Below are 17,742 nucleotides of genomic sequence, written 5' to 3' on the forward strand. Positions count from 1 at the left end.
TGTGTGTGTTACTGGTTTGTTGTTTTCATTTTGATTACAGTTGTACCTTGGGAGTCGAACGGACTCCATTCCAGAAGGCCATTCGACTTCCAAAACATTCAAAAACCCAAGCGCGTCTTCTGATTGGCTGCAGGAAGCTCCTGCAGCCAATCGGAAGCCCCGTCGGATGTTCGGCTTCCAAAAACAGTTTGCAAACTGGAACAATCACTTCTGAGTTTGCGACACTCAGGAGCCAAAACGTTCGGGAGCCAAAGCGTCCGAGATCCAAGGTATGACTGTATATATTTTGTCATTTTATATTTTGATTTTGTTCTGTGAACCGCCCTGAGACCTCCAGGTACAGGGTTGTATATGAATTCAATAAATAATAATAAAATAATAATTTGCACAAAAATATACTAATTGATTAAATCGAGCAGATGTCCCTCTCAGTGCTTTTTTTGTGTGGAATGTTTTTTCCCTTGTCTGCTCATCATTTTGAGCACCTTGCCCTAGTCATTTGAAAATCATGTTAGATCAGCATACCACATGAGGTCTAGTAACCTGAGCTAAAATGGTAGCTGGGAATCTTAAGAAGCCCAGAGCACAGTTTTAAGCGCACTCTTGGTGGTGCTGCCTGCACAGTGGCTCGTGAGGAGGAGGTGCATGTTATTGCCTGCATTTCTTTTTTCTTCTTGAAATCATTTTTCTTTGATTTTACAAATACAAATTTATAACATTCCAAATGCATATCCATATACTATAGAGATTACTCTGAATCTCAAAACTTCCACCCCATCCCCTCCATGGGTCCTATTGTCAACATTTACAGCTGCATATTATTCCGTATTCTATATTTTAAATCATATTATCCATGGTATTTGTTACATTACAAGTGGGTTTCAAATCCTGCTAATGTTTCTATTTGCTTGCAGGGGTCTCTAGATAAATTATAAACATTTTCCCATTCTTTTTTTAAAAAAATTGTCCTCTTGGTTCGTGAGTTTTCCAGTCAGCTTTGCCATTTCAACGTAGTCCATCAACTTAGCTTGCCATTTCTCTCTCCTTTGTCTTCTTTCCATCTCTGGGCTAGTAGCATCTGAGCAGCTGTTGTCCCAGACATAAAAAGTCTTTTCTGCTCCTTTGCGATGTCGGTACAGTCATACCTCGGGTTAAAGTCGCTTCAGGTTGAGCGTCTTCAGGTTATGCTCCGCGGCGACCTGGAAGTAACAGAACGCATTACTTCTGGGTTTCGTCGCTCGTGCATGCGCAGACGCTCAAAATGACGGCATGCACATGCGCAGAAGCGGCGACGCGCAGATGCGGGTCGCATTCTGCTCAGGATGTGAACGGGGCTCCGGAACGGATCCCGTTCGTATCCAGAGGTACCACTGCACTTACCGTATTTTTCACTCTATAAGACGCACCAGGCCATAAGACGCACCTAGTTTTTGGAATAGGAAAACAAGGGGAAAAAATTCTGAATCCCATAAGCCAGGACAGCAAGCGGGATTGCTGCGCAGCGATCCCGCTTGCTGTCCTGCCTTATGGAATAGCCGCGCGCATCCTCTCCCTGGCATGGGGAGCCTTCATCCCCTGCCTGGGGGAGGCTGTGCCTGGCTAAGGCGCCCCCAAGAGCCGCGCTCCCTTTAAAGAGTGGAAAAGCCCCCAAGAGCCGCACACACGCTCCAGCAGCTCTTTAAAGGGAGCGCTGAGCAGAGCCTCCCGCCTGCATTCACTCCAAAAGACGCACGCACGTTTCCCCTTACTTTTTAGAAAGGGAAAAGTGCGTCTTATAGAGCGCAAAATATGGTATATTATTACCTGGATTTCTCTCCCCTGAGCGACTCCTCTTGCTCCCTGTCTCGGCAGGGACCTCTCTGAGCTGGGCCACGAACTCTCCCGCTCCAGCCGCACGGTCCACGCTGCCTGCCTGAACCTGAGCAGCAACCTGCGCCTGTCAGAGAGCAGCACCGGCGCCACCCTGGAGAAGCAGGCGCTGCTGATGGCGCAGCTGGAGGAGCAGCTGAAGGACAAAGTCCGCGACATGATCCAGCTGCAGGTCCGCTGCGACATGGAGAAGGCCGAGCTGGGCAACAGGTAACAGGGAGGGGGTATCGGTTGGGGGACACAGGTTGAGCACCCGGCGGTGAAGCCTGCTCTGGCCTCCAGCATGGCCTGTGGTCAGGGTAGAAGGAACCAGGCAGAGGGTCTTCTCAGTGGTGGCACCTGCCCTGTGGAACGCCCTCCCATCAGATGTCAAGGAAATAAACAATTACAGTGGTACCTCAGGTTACAAACACCACAGGTTACAAACACTTCGGGTTATAGGCTCCGCTAACCCAGAAGTAGTACCTTGGGTTAAGAACTTTGCTTCAGGATGAGAACAGAAATCGTGCTCCGGCGGCGCGGCAGCAGCGGGAGGCCCCATTAGCTAAAGTGGTACCTCAGGTTAAGAACGGTTTCAGGTTAAGAATGGACCTCTGGAACGAATTAAGTTCGTAACCCGAGGTACCACTGTATCTGACTTTTAGAAGACGTCCGAAGGCAGCCCTGTTTAGGGAAGTTTTTTAATGTCTGGTGCTTTGTTGCATTATTATTATTATTATTATTATTATTATTATTATTATTATTAATTTATTTATTTATTTATTTATTTATTTATTTATTTATTTATTTCTGTTGGGAGCCACCCAGATTGGCTGGGGGGAAATATATATATTTGTGTGTGTGTGTGTGTGTGTGTGTGTGTGTGTGTGTGTATTATTTGGACGCGGGTGGCGCTGTGGGTAAAACCTCAGCGCCTAGGACTTCCCGATCGCATGGTTGGCGGTTCGAATCCCCGCGGCAGGGTGAGCTCTCGTCGTTCGGTCCCAGCTCCTGCCAACCTAGCAGTTCGAAAGCACCCCCGGGTGCAAGTAGATAAATAGGGACCGCTTACCAGCGGAAAGGTAAACGGCTTTCCGTGTGCTGCGCTGGCTTGCCAGATGCAGCTTGTCACGCTGGCCACATGACCCGGAAGTGTCTGCGGACAGCGCTGGCTCCCGGCCTCTAGAGTGAGATGAGTGCACAACCCTAGAGTCTGGCAAGACTGGCCCGAACGGACAGGGGTACCTTTACCTTATATATATTGTTTATACCCCGCCAATCTGGCTGGGCTTCCCCAGCTACTCTGGGCAGCTTCTAACACCTAAAAACACAATAAAATAAAACCTTTCTGATACAGGGCTGGCTTCAGATGTCTTTCAACCACTGAGCTATGGCCTGCCCCCCCCCCTTTGAAATGTTCCTCACTCTTTGCATGTGGGGTTTCTGCTGAGGAGCTTGGCTCAGGCGCAGGGCCCATCTGCTTTGCCTGCAAGAGGACTACTTCCAAAGCTCTCCGCCGCCCCCGCAAGGCCAGAAAGGACCCCCAAGCGCCCCCACCGGCCCAGAACTGACCACCAAGGCTTTCTCTTCCCTTGCCCTCCAGGATCAACGAAGTCACGTCCAGCCTGGAGCGCTTGAAAGGCCAGAACGCAGAGAAGACCAAGGCAATTGAGGCGTTGACCCAGAAGCTGGAGAGTTTGGTGAGAGGAGGCAGCTGGGTTTGGGAGGGGGAGGATTGGGTGGCCCTCAAGAAGAAGAAGCTCGCCAGGCATCTTCTCTGGCAGGGGCCGTGTGGCCCTAAGGGGTCTCTCCACTCTTGGTGCCGCGGCCCCCCCTGGTTCTGCCCCCCCCCAGGCTGGCATGTGTCCCCCCCTCCCCTTCCTGTCCCACTTGAGCCTGGGACTCTGTTGCTTTCATCCAACCTTTGTCTTCCTCCTGCTTTCTGTGCTCCAATATTCCCTTTATTTATTTATGTATGTATGTATGTATGTATGTATGTATGTATGTATGTATGTTTTTCTTGATTTACAAAAGTGTGTGCAATGTCTCTCTCGTATATATATTTTTTCCATGTAACGTTTTTACAAATCAGTTGCATTTGTTGAGAGATTGGGGAGATAAGGGGGAAAGAAAACACAAAAACCAACATTCAAAAAACAAAAAAAGCAAATCCATATCTTACAAGTTAATAATATAAACACTAAAAAGAACAACAAACATTGACTTCTACCAGTCCCACAGCACCTCCTTTATCTCTCATTGTGTCTTCCTGTTTTCCTTATCATCTCTATCCTAACATCTAGATATAAACCCCTCTTTCTTATTGCAGGGGTGAAGGTCAGGATGACCAATAGAGAGCCAGGCTAAGAACCTCTGAAGCCATTTTAGAGAGCTAAAGACTATTTCTCTTTCTCATGTTTGTCACTTTGCCACCTTTTGCAGAGGCAGCAAGCATGCAAGCTTGCAAGGATGTGGTTAGGGTAGCTTGCACCTGAGGTTAAGCCATTTCTGAGAAACGACCCCTGACAAAGGCAAGTAGCAGGACGTAGCTAACCACCTAAATCCAGATATAACTCTGAGAGAGAAACTGTCAAAACCACAGGACGCGTTTCCAGTAAACACCTGCTCAGGGGCAGTTCCTGGAACTAGTAAACAGGTTAATTAGTTTATAAGCCAGTAGCGCCACCTAGTGGAATAGGCAACTTGGAACCAAAAGGACACACCAAATTTATTCATTGGTTGAGCTTTAATGAATATGTATCAATGACCATAGGAAATTGTCAATCATTGGCTAAAGGGATGCCAAGGGGCTGAACTGTGCTTTGCAGAAAGATATATAAGTTGACTGCCCCAAAGGGGGGGCGGGCATTCTTCATTTTCCTGAATGCACCCTATTTGCTTTTTGTCGGACAAAAATCCAAATAAAAACTTTTTCTTTAAGAAACTTTGCTGCCTGATTTTTACATTCCTGGTCTGAATACCGATGTCCCTTTCATTTCTGGTGCCAAAAGTGACTCGGATCAGAAGGACTTTAAGTGTCCTCAGAGACCAGGAGGCAGCTCCCTTGCCCTCTGGGCAGAGACAGGGGAGGGTCAACAGACCTCCTGGCTTCCACGTGCACACCGAACCTTTTCTTCGGAGGGGGGCAGAAGGCAACTTGACCCTCTTGCTGTATCCTGGGACAGAGGACAACGGATTTGAAGAGCCGAGGTTGGGAGGACAGGACAGAGAAAAGCCGGCTGGGGTGAGTACATGGCAATAACCCCTGAGGGGATAGGAAATCCTCCTTTTAATTAAGGAGAAGGGAGATACTGATCACATCTCCAGCGTGGATAGTGGCATTAAGTAGAAGGGTTGACTGCTGACAACCACCCACGCTTTGGTATTAGGAAGGAGAAAAAGGGAGGGCACAGGGTGGTTAGTGTGTCGTGCAAGCGTCCAACGAGAGAGGCATTTTGTGCATGTATGTGTGTTACCCCGGGGCATTCCCCTGGGGTCGTAGCAACAATTACTCCATTTCCCAGTCGGGCGACCGCACCTGGGTGAGAAAAGTTGCGAAATGAATGTGTGAGTGTTTGGTGTGGGGACGCTGTACAGGGCCATACTGAAAATGGGAGGGGGGAGGCTTGAAAGGCTTGAAAGGTCCAGTAATTCCCGTTCAATGTATGTTAAACAACTTCAAGGAAGGACCAAAATCAGCATAGACCAGGGGGGACATCCTGACCAGATTCCCTATATAGACAACTGGCTGAAGGTGGTAGATGACAATCACCCCCCCTGGTTGAAGAAATGCAGGACTGAACATTGCAAAGTCACTCCCTCATGTCAGGTTTTGGAGAGGGAAGATGTCCAGAAGAAGTGCAGTGTTTATGGAGAAGAGTGTACAGAACAGTAAGCAGTTATTACTGCATTAACAGAGGAAAATAAAAGAAAAGAGCATGAAACAGGATGCTGCTATAGAATTAATGTAACAGGATCTTGAACAGACAAATGAAGGACTTAATAGATTAAACACAAGTCATTTAGAAGAGAGGTCTCAACTAATTCAAGACCTCCAGAGGTATGGAAGAGAATTTGACAACCTCAGAGAGGTTTTAGCTGAGAAAGACAAAGAAATTTCTGCTATTATTTCAAATACAAATGTGTATTCTGAGCAGATTAATATTCTGAAATGTCAGATCAAGTGCAAAGAGGATGAAATGCAAGACAGGGAAATAGTGTTGTCTAAGGCTGAAAGGGAAGTCCAGTTACTGAAAGATCTACAAACCAAAGGTGTGAACAGTGGAGGCAGAAAGCTTTCAGAACTTTCTGAACAGTTAAGTGCAATAAAATCATAACTGGCTGAGAAAAAAAAAAATTAAAAACGCTAGTAAAACAAAAGAGAATGAAGAATTTGTTAGGCAAAACAAAGAGACTAGCCAAACAGTTAAAGATCTTCATTCTACAATCAATACTTGTGATGTTACTTAAAACAACAAACTCATGGAGTGTGACTCACAAATTAAATTGCTTAAAGAACAAATAAGTAAATCAGCTAAAAATTGCAAGAAACAGAAATAGAATGTAAGGAGGAAACAGACCATTTTAAATCCCAGGTCGATGAACATATCTCTGTAAAGGAGAACTTGAACAAGTTACTAAAATTAAAAGAAAAACAAAGAACAAAGTTTTGTGAATGAGCTGAAATCAGTGAAAGATTCACACAACCAGCTCACTTTACAAAATGCAAAAAAAAAGGGGGGATGAAGATTTTGGCTAATTTATCCAGACAACTTGCTGAACATACTGACCATCTAGAAATTGTCAAAAGGTCACTGCAAAAAAGGCAGAGATTGGGATATCCCTAAAAGACAAGTTTAAAGTTGTGGAGCAGCAGGCTTTTGCAGAATCCTGATCCAAGGCTTCAGTATTTTAGCAAAACCTCTAAATGAAGTTACCAGAGGAAGGGAAAGTGACCCCTTTGAGTGGGGACCGGCCCAACAAGAAGCCTTTGAGACTATCAAGCAATTAGATTCCACAGTGAAAGGCTGGCCACCCTGTCTGTGGCCTGTCACTGCCACCGCCACACTAGTGGAAGAAGCAGACAAGTTCATGTTTGGCCAGGAGATGCATGTGAATGTGCCCCATTTGGTTCTCACCCTTATGGAATATAAGGGGTACACAGACTGAAACAGGCTTTGCCCAACCCATTGAGGAGTCTACAGGCGCAGTGGAAGTTTGTGAAGCAGACGTGCCTGATGTTCTAGAGAGACCAAAGGGTCCTAGTCATTTTAAGGGCCAGCGTTGATTCTTGGCTGTTGGCAATACTCCAAGGGAGGAAGCCCTGGGTAGCGTGGCAGCCACTGAAGACAGCATGTCAGGCCACAGTGGCAGCCAGACCAGAAGGGGCTGTGGGACGCCCAGAAAGCCCAGAGGGGGCTAGAGGATGCCCAGAAAAAGTACCAAGCCCAGAGGGGGCTGAGGCTGTTTTGGGAAGCTGTTTCTACGCTTCAATAAGTTGTTCCTCAGGCAGCAGAGCACCCAGAAGTGGGGGTGCAAGCCAGGCAAGCCGTTCCAAGAGCTCTAAGAAAGCCAAAGTCTCCAAGAGTTGTTTGTGTTTTGAGGCGAAGTCCAACAGCAAAAGGCATTGCCCTGCATGTCCAGAAGTTGAGACGTTACTGGAAGCAGTATGGGGTCCCGAAGAGATTGCCGTGATGCACTGCAAAGCCCATGGGAGAGGCCGGGACATGGACACTAGGGGCAACCGGAAGGCAGACAACGCAGCTCGTGAAGCAGCTTTGAAACCTCCACCAGCACTCAACGCAGCCCTCATCCCACAACTCACTCCAGACGATGTGGAACCATGCTACACACCGGAGGAGCAACAGTGGGCACGCCAGGAAGGAGCAACACTCCAGGAGGGATGGTTCCGTCTACCAGAAAACCGTGTTTTTGTGCCCCAACATCTGGCTACCGTGATTGTGAAGAATTACCACGAGTCCACTCATCTAGGGGGTCCAGCTGCCAGAGCACACCTTGGGAGACTTTTCTATATCACTAACCTTTCTCAACTAGTTGCTGCTATATCCCAGAGGTGTGTCCTGTGCGCCAAGAACACCCCCAGACAAGGCCACCTCCCCCCACCGGGTGTACAACACGTGGGCTTTACCCCTATGGAAAGCCTGATTGTGGACTTCACTGAATTGCCTCCAGCTAGGGGTATCAAATACCTGCTTGTGTTTGTCTTCACCCTGACGGGCTGGACAGAGGCATACCCCACTAGAACAGAGATACCTCGTGAAGTATCCAAGAAACTGTTACATGAACTCATACCCCGATTTGGCCTCCCCAGAAGTATTGGCAGTGACAATGGCCCTGCCTTCATTGATAAAGTTGTGCAAGAAGTGTGCAAGGCGCTGCAGATAAACTGGAGGCTACACACAGCCTACAGACCCCAGAGTTCGGGAAAACCTGAGCGTATGAATCGCACCTTGAAGACCCACTTGGCCAAGCTGACCCAGGAGTCAGGACTACACTCCAACCAAGAGACTGAGACTATCACCCTTTGAACTTTTGTATGGCAGGCCAACCCCTTTCGTCCGAGACATCCCCGCCAGTTTGGGGCGGGTGGGAGATCACATCACTCAGGAACAAGTGCAATTCCTGTCCCCGTGTGTGTTTGCTTCCCTTTCCAGGTACTACCTCGAGCCTACACCGTGCAGTCTCGCTGAGCGGTCCACCAGTTCCAGCCGGGTGACAGTGTGGAAGCGCAACCCCCTCATCCCTAAGTGGCGAGGCCCATATACCGTCCTCCTCTCCATCCCAACTGCGGTGAGAGTAGCCGACGTGACTCCCTGGGTGCATCACACGCGTCTGATCATCACCTTGTGTCTGACGCTACCGGAAACGCGTTAGGCCACGGGCAACGAGATCCTGCGACTGATCATCACAAGGACTTTCACAAGGACTTTCCCCTTTTCTCTATTATGTTCTGTATTGATTTGCTCTATGTCCTACTGCCCTTTTTGCTCTATGTCCTATTGTCCTGACCCCACTGAGCCATACCAACCCTATTGGCCTGCGGACCTCTGCTACGACTGGTTCGTCTTGCCAGTGGTAAGAAATGGCGTGCTCATTGGCTATTGGGAACAGGGGTTTGATGAGGTTGCCGTATTGAAACATCCCACTACCCCACTGTGGCTTCTCTTCCACACCACTGTCCAGCGCACATGGGTACTGCTCCTACGGGAAGTTGCAGAGACAGTCGAAATCTATCGAGTTCTGGACCGCTCTTGCTGTTGTGGGGGGGGGGTAACCAACTGTCAATCGGGAGGTAGAGCACTGTACCAACCCCATCTGGTAGACCAGGTCCTAATCTTAATCCAGGTGTTGCATGGGACGGAGCCTATCTTAATGCAAATATTGCAGGGGAGGGAGCCTGAACCAGGTGCACATTGAAATTGCTGAACAAGTGCCAGTAAATCCTGCAGCCCCACCTGTGGTTGTCGTGGTGGCTCGAGCCTCCCAAAAAAATCCCAGAATACTGCCTGAACTACTGGGCCTGGTAACTCCACATCTAATACCCTTGAATGTGGTAGGGTATTCTTGTGGCTGCATAATGGTTGCCACCCCAGGCTTCAGCCTCCATAGGCCCTGGTCAGAGACCACGTAGGTGACCGCTACCCAGTAGGACCAGCCTTTGAACTTTACAGAGTCTATTGCCATCCCTATAGCTCCCGAGGCCTAACAGTGTATCAGTGCCAGGCGGCCACTTTTCCCTGTGTAGAGTGGGAACGTTTTGTGGGTAGACGCTGTTCACGCCGTAGCAGGGCCAGGAGTTAGAGGCCCCATGACCTGGCCTTCGTGGGCCACCATCCCTTTGGCTTGTGGTATTACCCTTTTTGTGGTATTTCTGTGTTCGTGGTACAGTTCTTTGTTCTGGGGCACCGAACATTCCTCGAATCAGGATGTGGATCATACCCTGCCTCCTGATGGTTCTCACCTCTCAAATGGCCACAGGGTGGAAGGAAAACACCTTCCTGAATATGACAACAGCTGTAGCTAAGAGCCTGAACAGGTATGAGTGTTACAGGCTGATTTGTACCACAAAATTAGTCTAGATGGTGCAGGTCTCCCCAGTGTATGTAGTTGAATTAGTTCTTAGCTCCCAGGTTGGTCATGGTTAAAAGAGATTTTGCTTGTGATTTTACTTCTCTTCGTTACCATATTACTCTTATCATGCTTTTTGCCTTGCCTTATTCAGATTGTACGCCAAATGGTAAGCCGCTCAGTTAATGCAGCAACACGTACCTATATCCTGGCTCTCTATGATGTTGCACCTATAGGTCCATCAAGCGAAAATGGAGAACCGTGACCGGTCAGCATTTTCGTGATGGAAAGGGGGGAATGCAGGGGTGAAGGTCAGGATGACCAATAGAGAGCCAGGCTAAGAACCTCTGAAGCCATTTTAGAGAGCTAAAGACTATTTCTCTTTCTCATGTTTGTCACTTTGCCACCTTTTGCAGAGGCAGCAAGCATGCAAGCTTGCAAGGATGTGGTTAGGGTAGCTTGCACCTGAGGTTAAGCCATTTCTGAGAAACGACCCCTGACAAAGGCAAGTAGCAGGACGTAGCTAACCACCTAAATCCAGATATAACTCTGAGAGAGAAACTGTCAAAACCACAGGACGCGTTTCCAGTAAACACCTGCTCAGGGGCAGTTCCTGGAACTAGTAAACAGGTTAATTAGTTTATAAGCCAGTAGCGCCACCTAGTGGAATAGGCAACTTGGAACCAAAAGGACACACCAAATTTATTCATTGGTTGAGCTTTAATGAATATGTATCAATGACCATAGGAAATTGTCAATCATTGGCTAAAGGGATGCCAAGGGGCTGAACTGTGCTTTGCAGAAAGATATATAAGTTGACTGCCCCAAAGGGGGGGCGGGCATTCTTCATTTTCCTGAATGCACCCTATTTGCTTTTTGTCGGACAAAAATCCAAATAAAAACTTTTTCTTTAAGAAACTTTGCTGCCTGATTTTTACATTCCTGGTCTGAATACCGATGTCCCTTTCATTTCCATTTCACTTCACAAGCTTATTCCAGACTCAGCCAGATTTCTATCCTCGAACCTTGACTTTTAAGGTATTCATTTAGGCACTCCCATTCTTTTTTTTACTTCACTTTTTTGTTTTTGTTTTATTATGTCTTTCAATTTGGCTAATTCTAAATATTCTGAAAGCTTACATAACCACTCTCCCCTAGTGGGTAACTGATTCCCTTTCCAGTACTTAGCCACCAGGATTCTTGCTGCAGACGTCGCGTATAAGTAAAAATTAGTTTTGTCTTTCGGAATATCATCATTTAAAATTCCTAAAAGGAATGCCTCTCGCCTTTTACTATATGATATTCTTAGTATTTTCTTTATTTCTTCGTGGATCCTCTGTTCCTCTGAGTTCCTTCCAAGCTGCCTGCCTGCAAATGCCCAGCAGCCAGAACCTGTTAGAGAGCCCCTCTTGCTTTGCTGATCGTCCTGCCCCATGTCTGGTTCCAGGAAGCCTCCCATGCCCAGGAACAGGCTGCGGCCGAGGCCGAGGAGGTGGAAGCCCTGCGGACAGAATCTGAGTTGCTGCAGCAGACCCTGCGCGACCTCGCTCAGGTACAGGGCAGAGGACCCCCACTGTCTGGCTCATCTATTTTGAAGCTGGGATGTAATAATAATAATAATAATAATTTATTATTTATACCCCGCCCATCTGACTGGGTCTCCCCAGCCACTCTGGGTGGCTTCCAGCCAAGTATCAAAAGCAATACAGTGTCAGACATTAAAAACTTCCCTAAACAGGAAGTTCAGGTGTCTTTTAAAAGTAAAATAGTTGTTTATTAGGGACGCGGGTGGTGCTGTGGGTTAAACCACAGAGCCTAGGACTTGCCAATCAGAAGGCTGGCGGTTCGAATCCCCACGACAAGGTGAGCTCCCGTTGCTTGGTCCCTGCTCCTGCCAACCTAGCAGTTCGAAAGCATGTCAAAGGGCAAGTAGATAAAGAGGTACCACTTTGGCGGGAAGGTAAACAGTGTTTCCGTGCGCTGCTCTGTTTCGCCAGAAGCAGCTTAGTGATGCTGGCCACCTGACCCGGAAGCTGTACGCCGGCTCCCTTGGCCAATAAAGCAAGATGAGAGCCGCAACCCCAGAGTCAGTCACGACTGGACCTAATGGTCAGGGGTCCCTTTACCTTTACTAGTTATTTATTGCCTTGACATTTGCTGGGAGGGGGTTCCACAGGGCAGGCGCCACTACTGAGAAGACCCTCTGCCTGGTTCCCTGTAACCTCACTTCTCGCAGGGAGGGAACCGCCAGAAAGCCCTCGGTGCTGGATCTCAGTGTCCAGGCTGGATGATGGGGGTGGAGACGCTCCTTCAGGTATACAGGTATGCAGCCAAGGGGGCACTTCTGCCTGGTCCCACTGTGAGCTTTTATTTTTGTTCTCCCTGTAGGCCGTGATCTCCGATGCGGACAGTGCCATCCACCTCCCGGCCACGGACACCTCAGACAGTGACGCCACCGGGCTCAGTCTGCGGGGCTTGTCCTCCAGCTTCCGGACGCCCTCCCCGCTGCGCCGTTCCTCCCCCCACCGCCGCAGCCTGTCCCCCATCTTTCCTGACTCCACGCTGGTGGTGGTGCAGTCGGCCCTGCAGAAGCGCCAGCTGCAGCTTCAGGTGAGGGAGGAGGGGGCGTCCGATTCCCACCCCACAGCCCCAATCACCCCAAAGGCCAGGGAGGCAGGTGGGGCACTTTGGGGGAAGAAGGCCTATTCCAAAATCCTGAGCAGGCCCACTTCATGGAAGGGAGCGCAGGAGAGGATAATAATAATAATTTTGCCGCAGCCTCTCTGGGCCGCTTGCAACATATATAAAAGCATAATAAAACACTGAACATTGAAAAGCTTCCCTAAACAGTGTTTGTCTCACTTAAGATTGGGCCATGATTCTATATCTCCTTGCAGACATTGATAAGTATGTGGCCTGGCGTGTAGCACTTTTTGCAACTGCCGCCAGGAAAATTAGAAAAATATTATATAGCCGAGATAGCTATCAACTGCAAAGGAGATGTATTTATTTGACCCCATCTACACCAAGCTGTATCTTTCTCGCTAAACTTTGTACATAATTGTCTTTTATTGTTTAATATTACTTTTAATATATTAGAGGCCCCACAGTGATTTTAGCTTATAAATTTCATTGTCTAATGTTTCAATTTATATATTGAGGAGTTTCCATAGCTTTGTTCAGATTAGGTCATGTTTGGACAATGTAAATGTTTTAAGTTTTTGTGTCAAACTAGTATATATTTTATTGAATGACATTGTATACATTGCAGCAGCCTTTGTCTATAAGCAATAAGCTTGACTGACTGACACTCAAGATTGGGGGCGGGAAGGGGAGAGAGGAGTCCCTAAACTGCAATGGGAGAGGCCACCCCCAAAAAGACATCGCTCACTCTCCCTGTGTGAGAGCAGGAATACAAACTGGGCTTCTTCCCTGTCTAGACCGTGCAAATGTCCTCAATTGGTCTCGTTTTCCATAACTTATTTTGATTCTTGTCACCCGGATCAGGGACACCTGTTTTCCAAATGGCATCCGGCTTCTCACCTCTGGTTTTGCAGACTTAGTTGGCAGCCTCATCACCTGCCATGATGTGTGTGGGGGGGGCTAATAGCCTGGTTTTTGGAAAGACACAGGGGACATGGGTGGCACTGTGGTCTAAACCACTGAGCCTCTTGGGCTTGCCTCTCAGAAGGTCGGCAGCTCAATCCCCGTGATGGGGTGAGCTCCCATTGCTCTGTCCCAGCTCCTGCCAACCTAACAATTTGAAAGCACACCAGTGCAAGTAGATAAATAGGTACCACTGTGGTGTGAAGGTAAATGGCATTTCTGTGTGCTCTGGTTTCCCTCACGGTGTTCCATTGTGCCAGAAGTGGTTTAGTCATGCTGGCCGCATGACCTGGAAAGCTGTCTGTGGACAAACACTGGCTCCCTCAGCCTGAAAGTGAGATGAGCGCCGCAACCCCAGAGTCGCCTTTGACTGGACTTAACCGTCCAGGGGCCTTACCTTTGGGAAAGACAGTCAGAAAGAGAGATTCTCAGGAGGCTTCCATAGAATTGTACAAGACAACAATAGATAGAGAAAGTAAACATGTACACAAAACATGTGCAACCAGAATGCAAGGCCGACAAGTAAGCCCTCCTTGCTAGCCTAAATTTACTACCCATTGTGCGTTTTGGTTGTTCTGCACAATCTGTCGACTTGAGGAAACTGGAAACCAGAGTCCCAACAATTGTAGTATCCTTCTCTGCTGAACTGTGATTGTTGGTGCTTAGGTCATTTTAGACATCCTTTAACTGCTTCATTTATGGTGGTTTGCTGTGCTGTGAGCTGCTCTCTGGGAGAGAAATACAGTGGTAACAACCCCAGCGATCAGAGTTCTCCTTTTCCTCATCTGGGTGTGGGCTTTGCTACCTGCCGGTCTGTTCCTGAGCCTGACGTTGCTGCTGGCTTTTACTTTTTACACCCAGGACCTCCGGGGAAAATACGAGGCTGCGCAGGACCTTGTGTCGTCCCTGAAGAGGCAGTTGGCAGAGAGTGACAACGAGCGCCGTTCCCTGGAGCAGAAGATCCTGCAGCTGAAGGGGGACTTGGACAGGCTGTCGCAAGCCAAGGAGGACGCGGCTCACGATGCCAACCGCTTTCGGTCATCCGCGGAACTGCTGGGCAGGTGAGGCACCTCAAATTGCCCTCTGGAAGGAAGCAAGGAGCACCAGGAAGGCAAGGCATGCCTTTGTGAAATTTCCCCACTGCTTCTCTGTCTGAGTTCCTGCCCTGGCTGTGTCTCCTTCCCAGCAGCCTCCGCTGAAAGGGCTTGTGTGTATGTTGGCATATAAAGACTGAACCCCCCTCTGCACAGAGGGGGGCAGAACAACCTGTATCCAGAGGAGGCTTGTGTGTCTCTGTGTGAGTCAGCGCTCTGGGCTGCCTTCTTTCCAGTCTGGAGGAGTAATTCAGCACTGTGCTGTTGGAGCGGGGGGTCCCTCACCTGGCCTTGGCCCTGGATACCTGAAGGAGAGTTACTGACCCCAGCATTTCCAAAAATTGGCTTCTTGTACTCCGCCTCTTGGGGGGACGTGGATGGCGCTGTGGGTTAAACCACAGAGCCTAGGACTTGCCAATCAGAAGGTCGGCGGTTCGAATCCCCACGACGGGGTGAGCTCCAGTTGCTCGGTCCCTGCTCCTGCCAACCTAGCAGTTCGAATGCCCCTCAAAGTGCAAGTAGATAAATAGGTACCACTCAGGCAGGAAGGTAAACGGCATTTCCATGCGCTGCTCTGGTTCGCCAGAAGTGGCTTAGTCATGCTGGCCACATGACCCGGAAGCTGTACGCCGGCTCCCTCGGCCAATAAAGCGAGATGAGCGCCGCAACCCCAGTTGCACCACGACTGGACCTAATGGTCCGGGGTCCCTTTACCTTTTACTCCGCCTCTTTTTGCTGCATTGTTTTCCCAGTTATTTCCAATTCACATCCCTTTCCTAATAATAATAATAATAATAATAATAATAATAATAATAATAATAATAATAATAATTTATACCCTGCCCATCTGACTTAAAAGACCAAAAACACACGAAGATGTCACACATTAAATACTTCCCTGATGTCTAAAATGACCTAAGCACCAATAAACACAGTTCAGCAGAGAAGGCTACTACGATTGTTGGGACCCTGGTTTCCAGTTCCCTCAAGTCGACAGATTGTGCAGAACAACCAAAACACACAATGGGTAGTTAAATTTAGGCTAACCTTATATTACCTTCTTTTCTTTTTTCTTTTTGGTTATTTTAAACTTATTGCCCTTAACAGATGTCTGTCCACTTGCCCATTGGACTCCCCCTCTTCTCAAGAGAGAGAGAGATGCTCATGGTTGTGAATGCACTGGGACGGAACAGGCTCAACGGCTGTTGTGGGAAGTTGATGGAATGAGCGCTGTCCTCTGCTCCCTTACTGTCCTCGCCGTGCTGTAGTGTCCCCTCCTTTTTCCTCTCCAGCGAGAAGACGAACCTGGAAAAGAACCTTCAGCTGTTGCAGCAGAAGCTGGAGGTCCTCCATCTGGAAAAGGAGAAACTGCAGCTGGCTAACATCGACCTTCAGCGACAGCGTGATGGCCTGGAAGAGGAGAAAGAGGACATCTTAAAGGACCAGGAAAGGGCTCGGAAGGAAATTGAGCGGAGGTAAAGTGGGAGATTGGTGAGATTTTTTTCTTGGGGGTGGGTGTCCCCTTTCTTCGAGAGGGACTGAAGCTGATGTGGTCTCAGGTCCAGTTCTCTGGCACTAGGGTTGGGGGACATCTTGCAGTGGCACAGAGGCATGCTGGGAAGGTATGGAGCTTCCTTCAAAACACCAAGTCAAAAGCAGCGGACTCTGCAAAAACGTTGAATGTTGTCTGCCCAGGAATCATGTGGTGCCTAGGGAACAACTTGCACCTTAATATCAGCAAGACAAAGGAGATGGTGTTGGACTTTCGGAGGAAGAGAAAACTAGCCTCGCTGTACATCGGGGAGGGCTGTGTGGAGAGAGTCTCTTCCTTTAAATTCCTAGGAGTTTATCTCAGAGAAGATCTTACTTGGAAAATCAGTACAACCCAGGTGGTTAAGAAAGCCCAACAGAGACTCCATCTCCTTGGAGTATTGCGGAAGAACGATGTCAATCAGCGTTTGATGATCTCCTTCTACCGGTCAACAATAGAAAGTGTCCTTTCATACTGCATCACAGTGTGGTACGCTGGTTTGACATCAACTGATAGGAAGTGTCTACAGAGGGTGGCGAATACAGCACAAGATATTATGGGCTGTCCCGTGAATCCGCTGGATGAAATAGTGGAAGAACCTTGCCTCAGAAGAGTGAGGACAATTCTCAGGGGTGATTCACACCCTGGCCGGCACTTTCTTGATCTCCTGCCCTTAGGCAGAAGATATAGAAGCACGATTAGTCACACCAACAGGGTAAAGAACAGCTTCTATCCGTGAGCTGTTAGGCTGCTGAATGAAAAGATAACAACAGGGCAACTGACTTTTGGGTTTGGTGGGTGTGCATCAGTAAACGAGGGGAATTAAGACTTAGAGAGCTGAGTGGGGGGTGCTCGTGTAATCTCACTGTATACAAGTTGTACAAGTGACAATAAAGTATTTCAATTTCAGTTTCTCCCCTCTTCTGTCTCCCAGTCGCAAGCAGCTGGAGCAGCTGGAAGCAAAGAAGTCCAGCCTGAAGAAGGAGCTTGTGCTGGTGAAGGAAGCCCTGAGCAAAGCCCTTCTAGAGAAGGAGGTCTCTCAGCATGAGAAGGCCGAGGGGGATGAAGCCCTGTCCAAGGCAAGGAGGCAGCTGCTGGGGAGGGAGAGACTTGCACACCCAATGCCCTTCTGAAATGTGTTGGGGGTCCAGAGGTAGCATTATTATCAATTTACGATGGGGTGGAACAGGCATCCCCAACCTGCGGCCCTCCAGATGTTTTGGCCTACAACTCCCATGATCCCTAGCTAACAGGACCAGTGGTCAGGGATGATGGGAATTGTAGTCCAGAACATCTGGAGGGCCGAAGGTTGGGGATGCCTGGGGCGGAAGGTTCGTTGGCTAGGAAGGACTTGCTCACAAATTTATTGACAGCTGCACGAATTATGATAGCTAGGAAGTGGAAGGGGCAAGCAGAATATAAAATGGAAGGATAGCATAAAGAAGTGTGGGATATAGCTATTAATGATGAATTAACATTAAGGTAAGATGGGGACGTGGGTGGTGCTGTGGGTTAAACCGCAGAGCTTAGGACTTGCCGATCAGAAGGTTGGCGGTTCGAATCCCCGCAATGGGG

General features: G+C 48.5%; 1 protein-coding gene across 6 annotated transcripts in view; it reads left to right on the forward strand.

Moving 5' to 3' along the window:
- CROCC (ciliary rootlet coiled-coil, rootletin) overlaps positions 1-17,742 on the forward strand; it is an 83,479-nt gene that overhangs the window by 24,412 nt on the left and 41,325 nt on the right. For 5 of the 6 annotated variants that reach the window (XM_081202872.1, XM_081202869.1, XM_081202870.1 and 2 more), the window contains 7 exons: positions 1,852-2,079; positions 3,452-3,548; positions 11,384-11,488; positions 12,325-12,546; positions 14,404-14,603; positions 15,929-16,111; positions 17,102-17,246. In XM_081202872.1, the coding sequence (XP_081058998.1) occupies positions 1,852-2,079; positions 3,452-3,548; positions 11,384-11,488; positions 12,325-12,546; positions 14,404-14,603; positions 15,929-16,111; positions 17,102-17,246 (1,180 nt within the window). Of the gene's footprint in view, positions 1-46; positions 270-1,851; positions 2,080-3,451; positions 3,549-11,383; positions 11,489-12,324; positions 12,547-14,403; positions 14,604-15,928; positions 16,112-17,101; positions 17,247-17,742 lie in introns of those variants that run through there. The other variant, XM_081202874.1, reaches the window with a different exon arrangement.

The sequence above is a fragment of the Podarcis bocagei genome, assembly GCF_964188305.1.
Source record: "Podarcis bocagei genome assembly, chromosome: 7".
Taxonomy (NCBI): domain Eukaryota; kingdom Metazoa; phylum Chordata; class Lepidosauria; order Squamata; family Lacertidae; genus Podarcis; species Podarcis bocagei.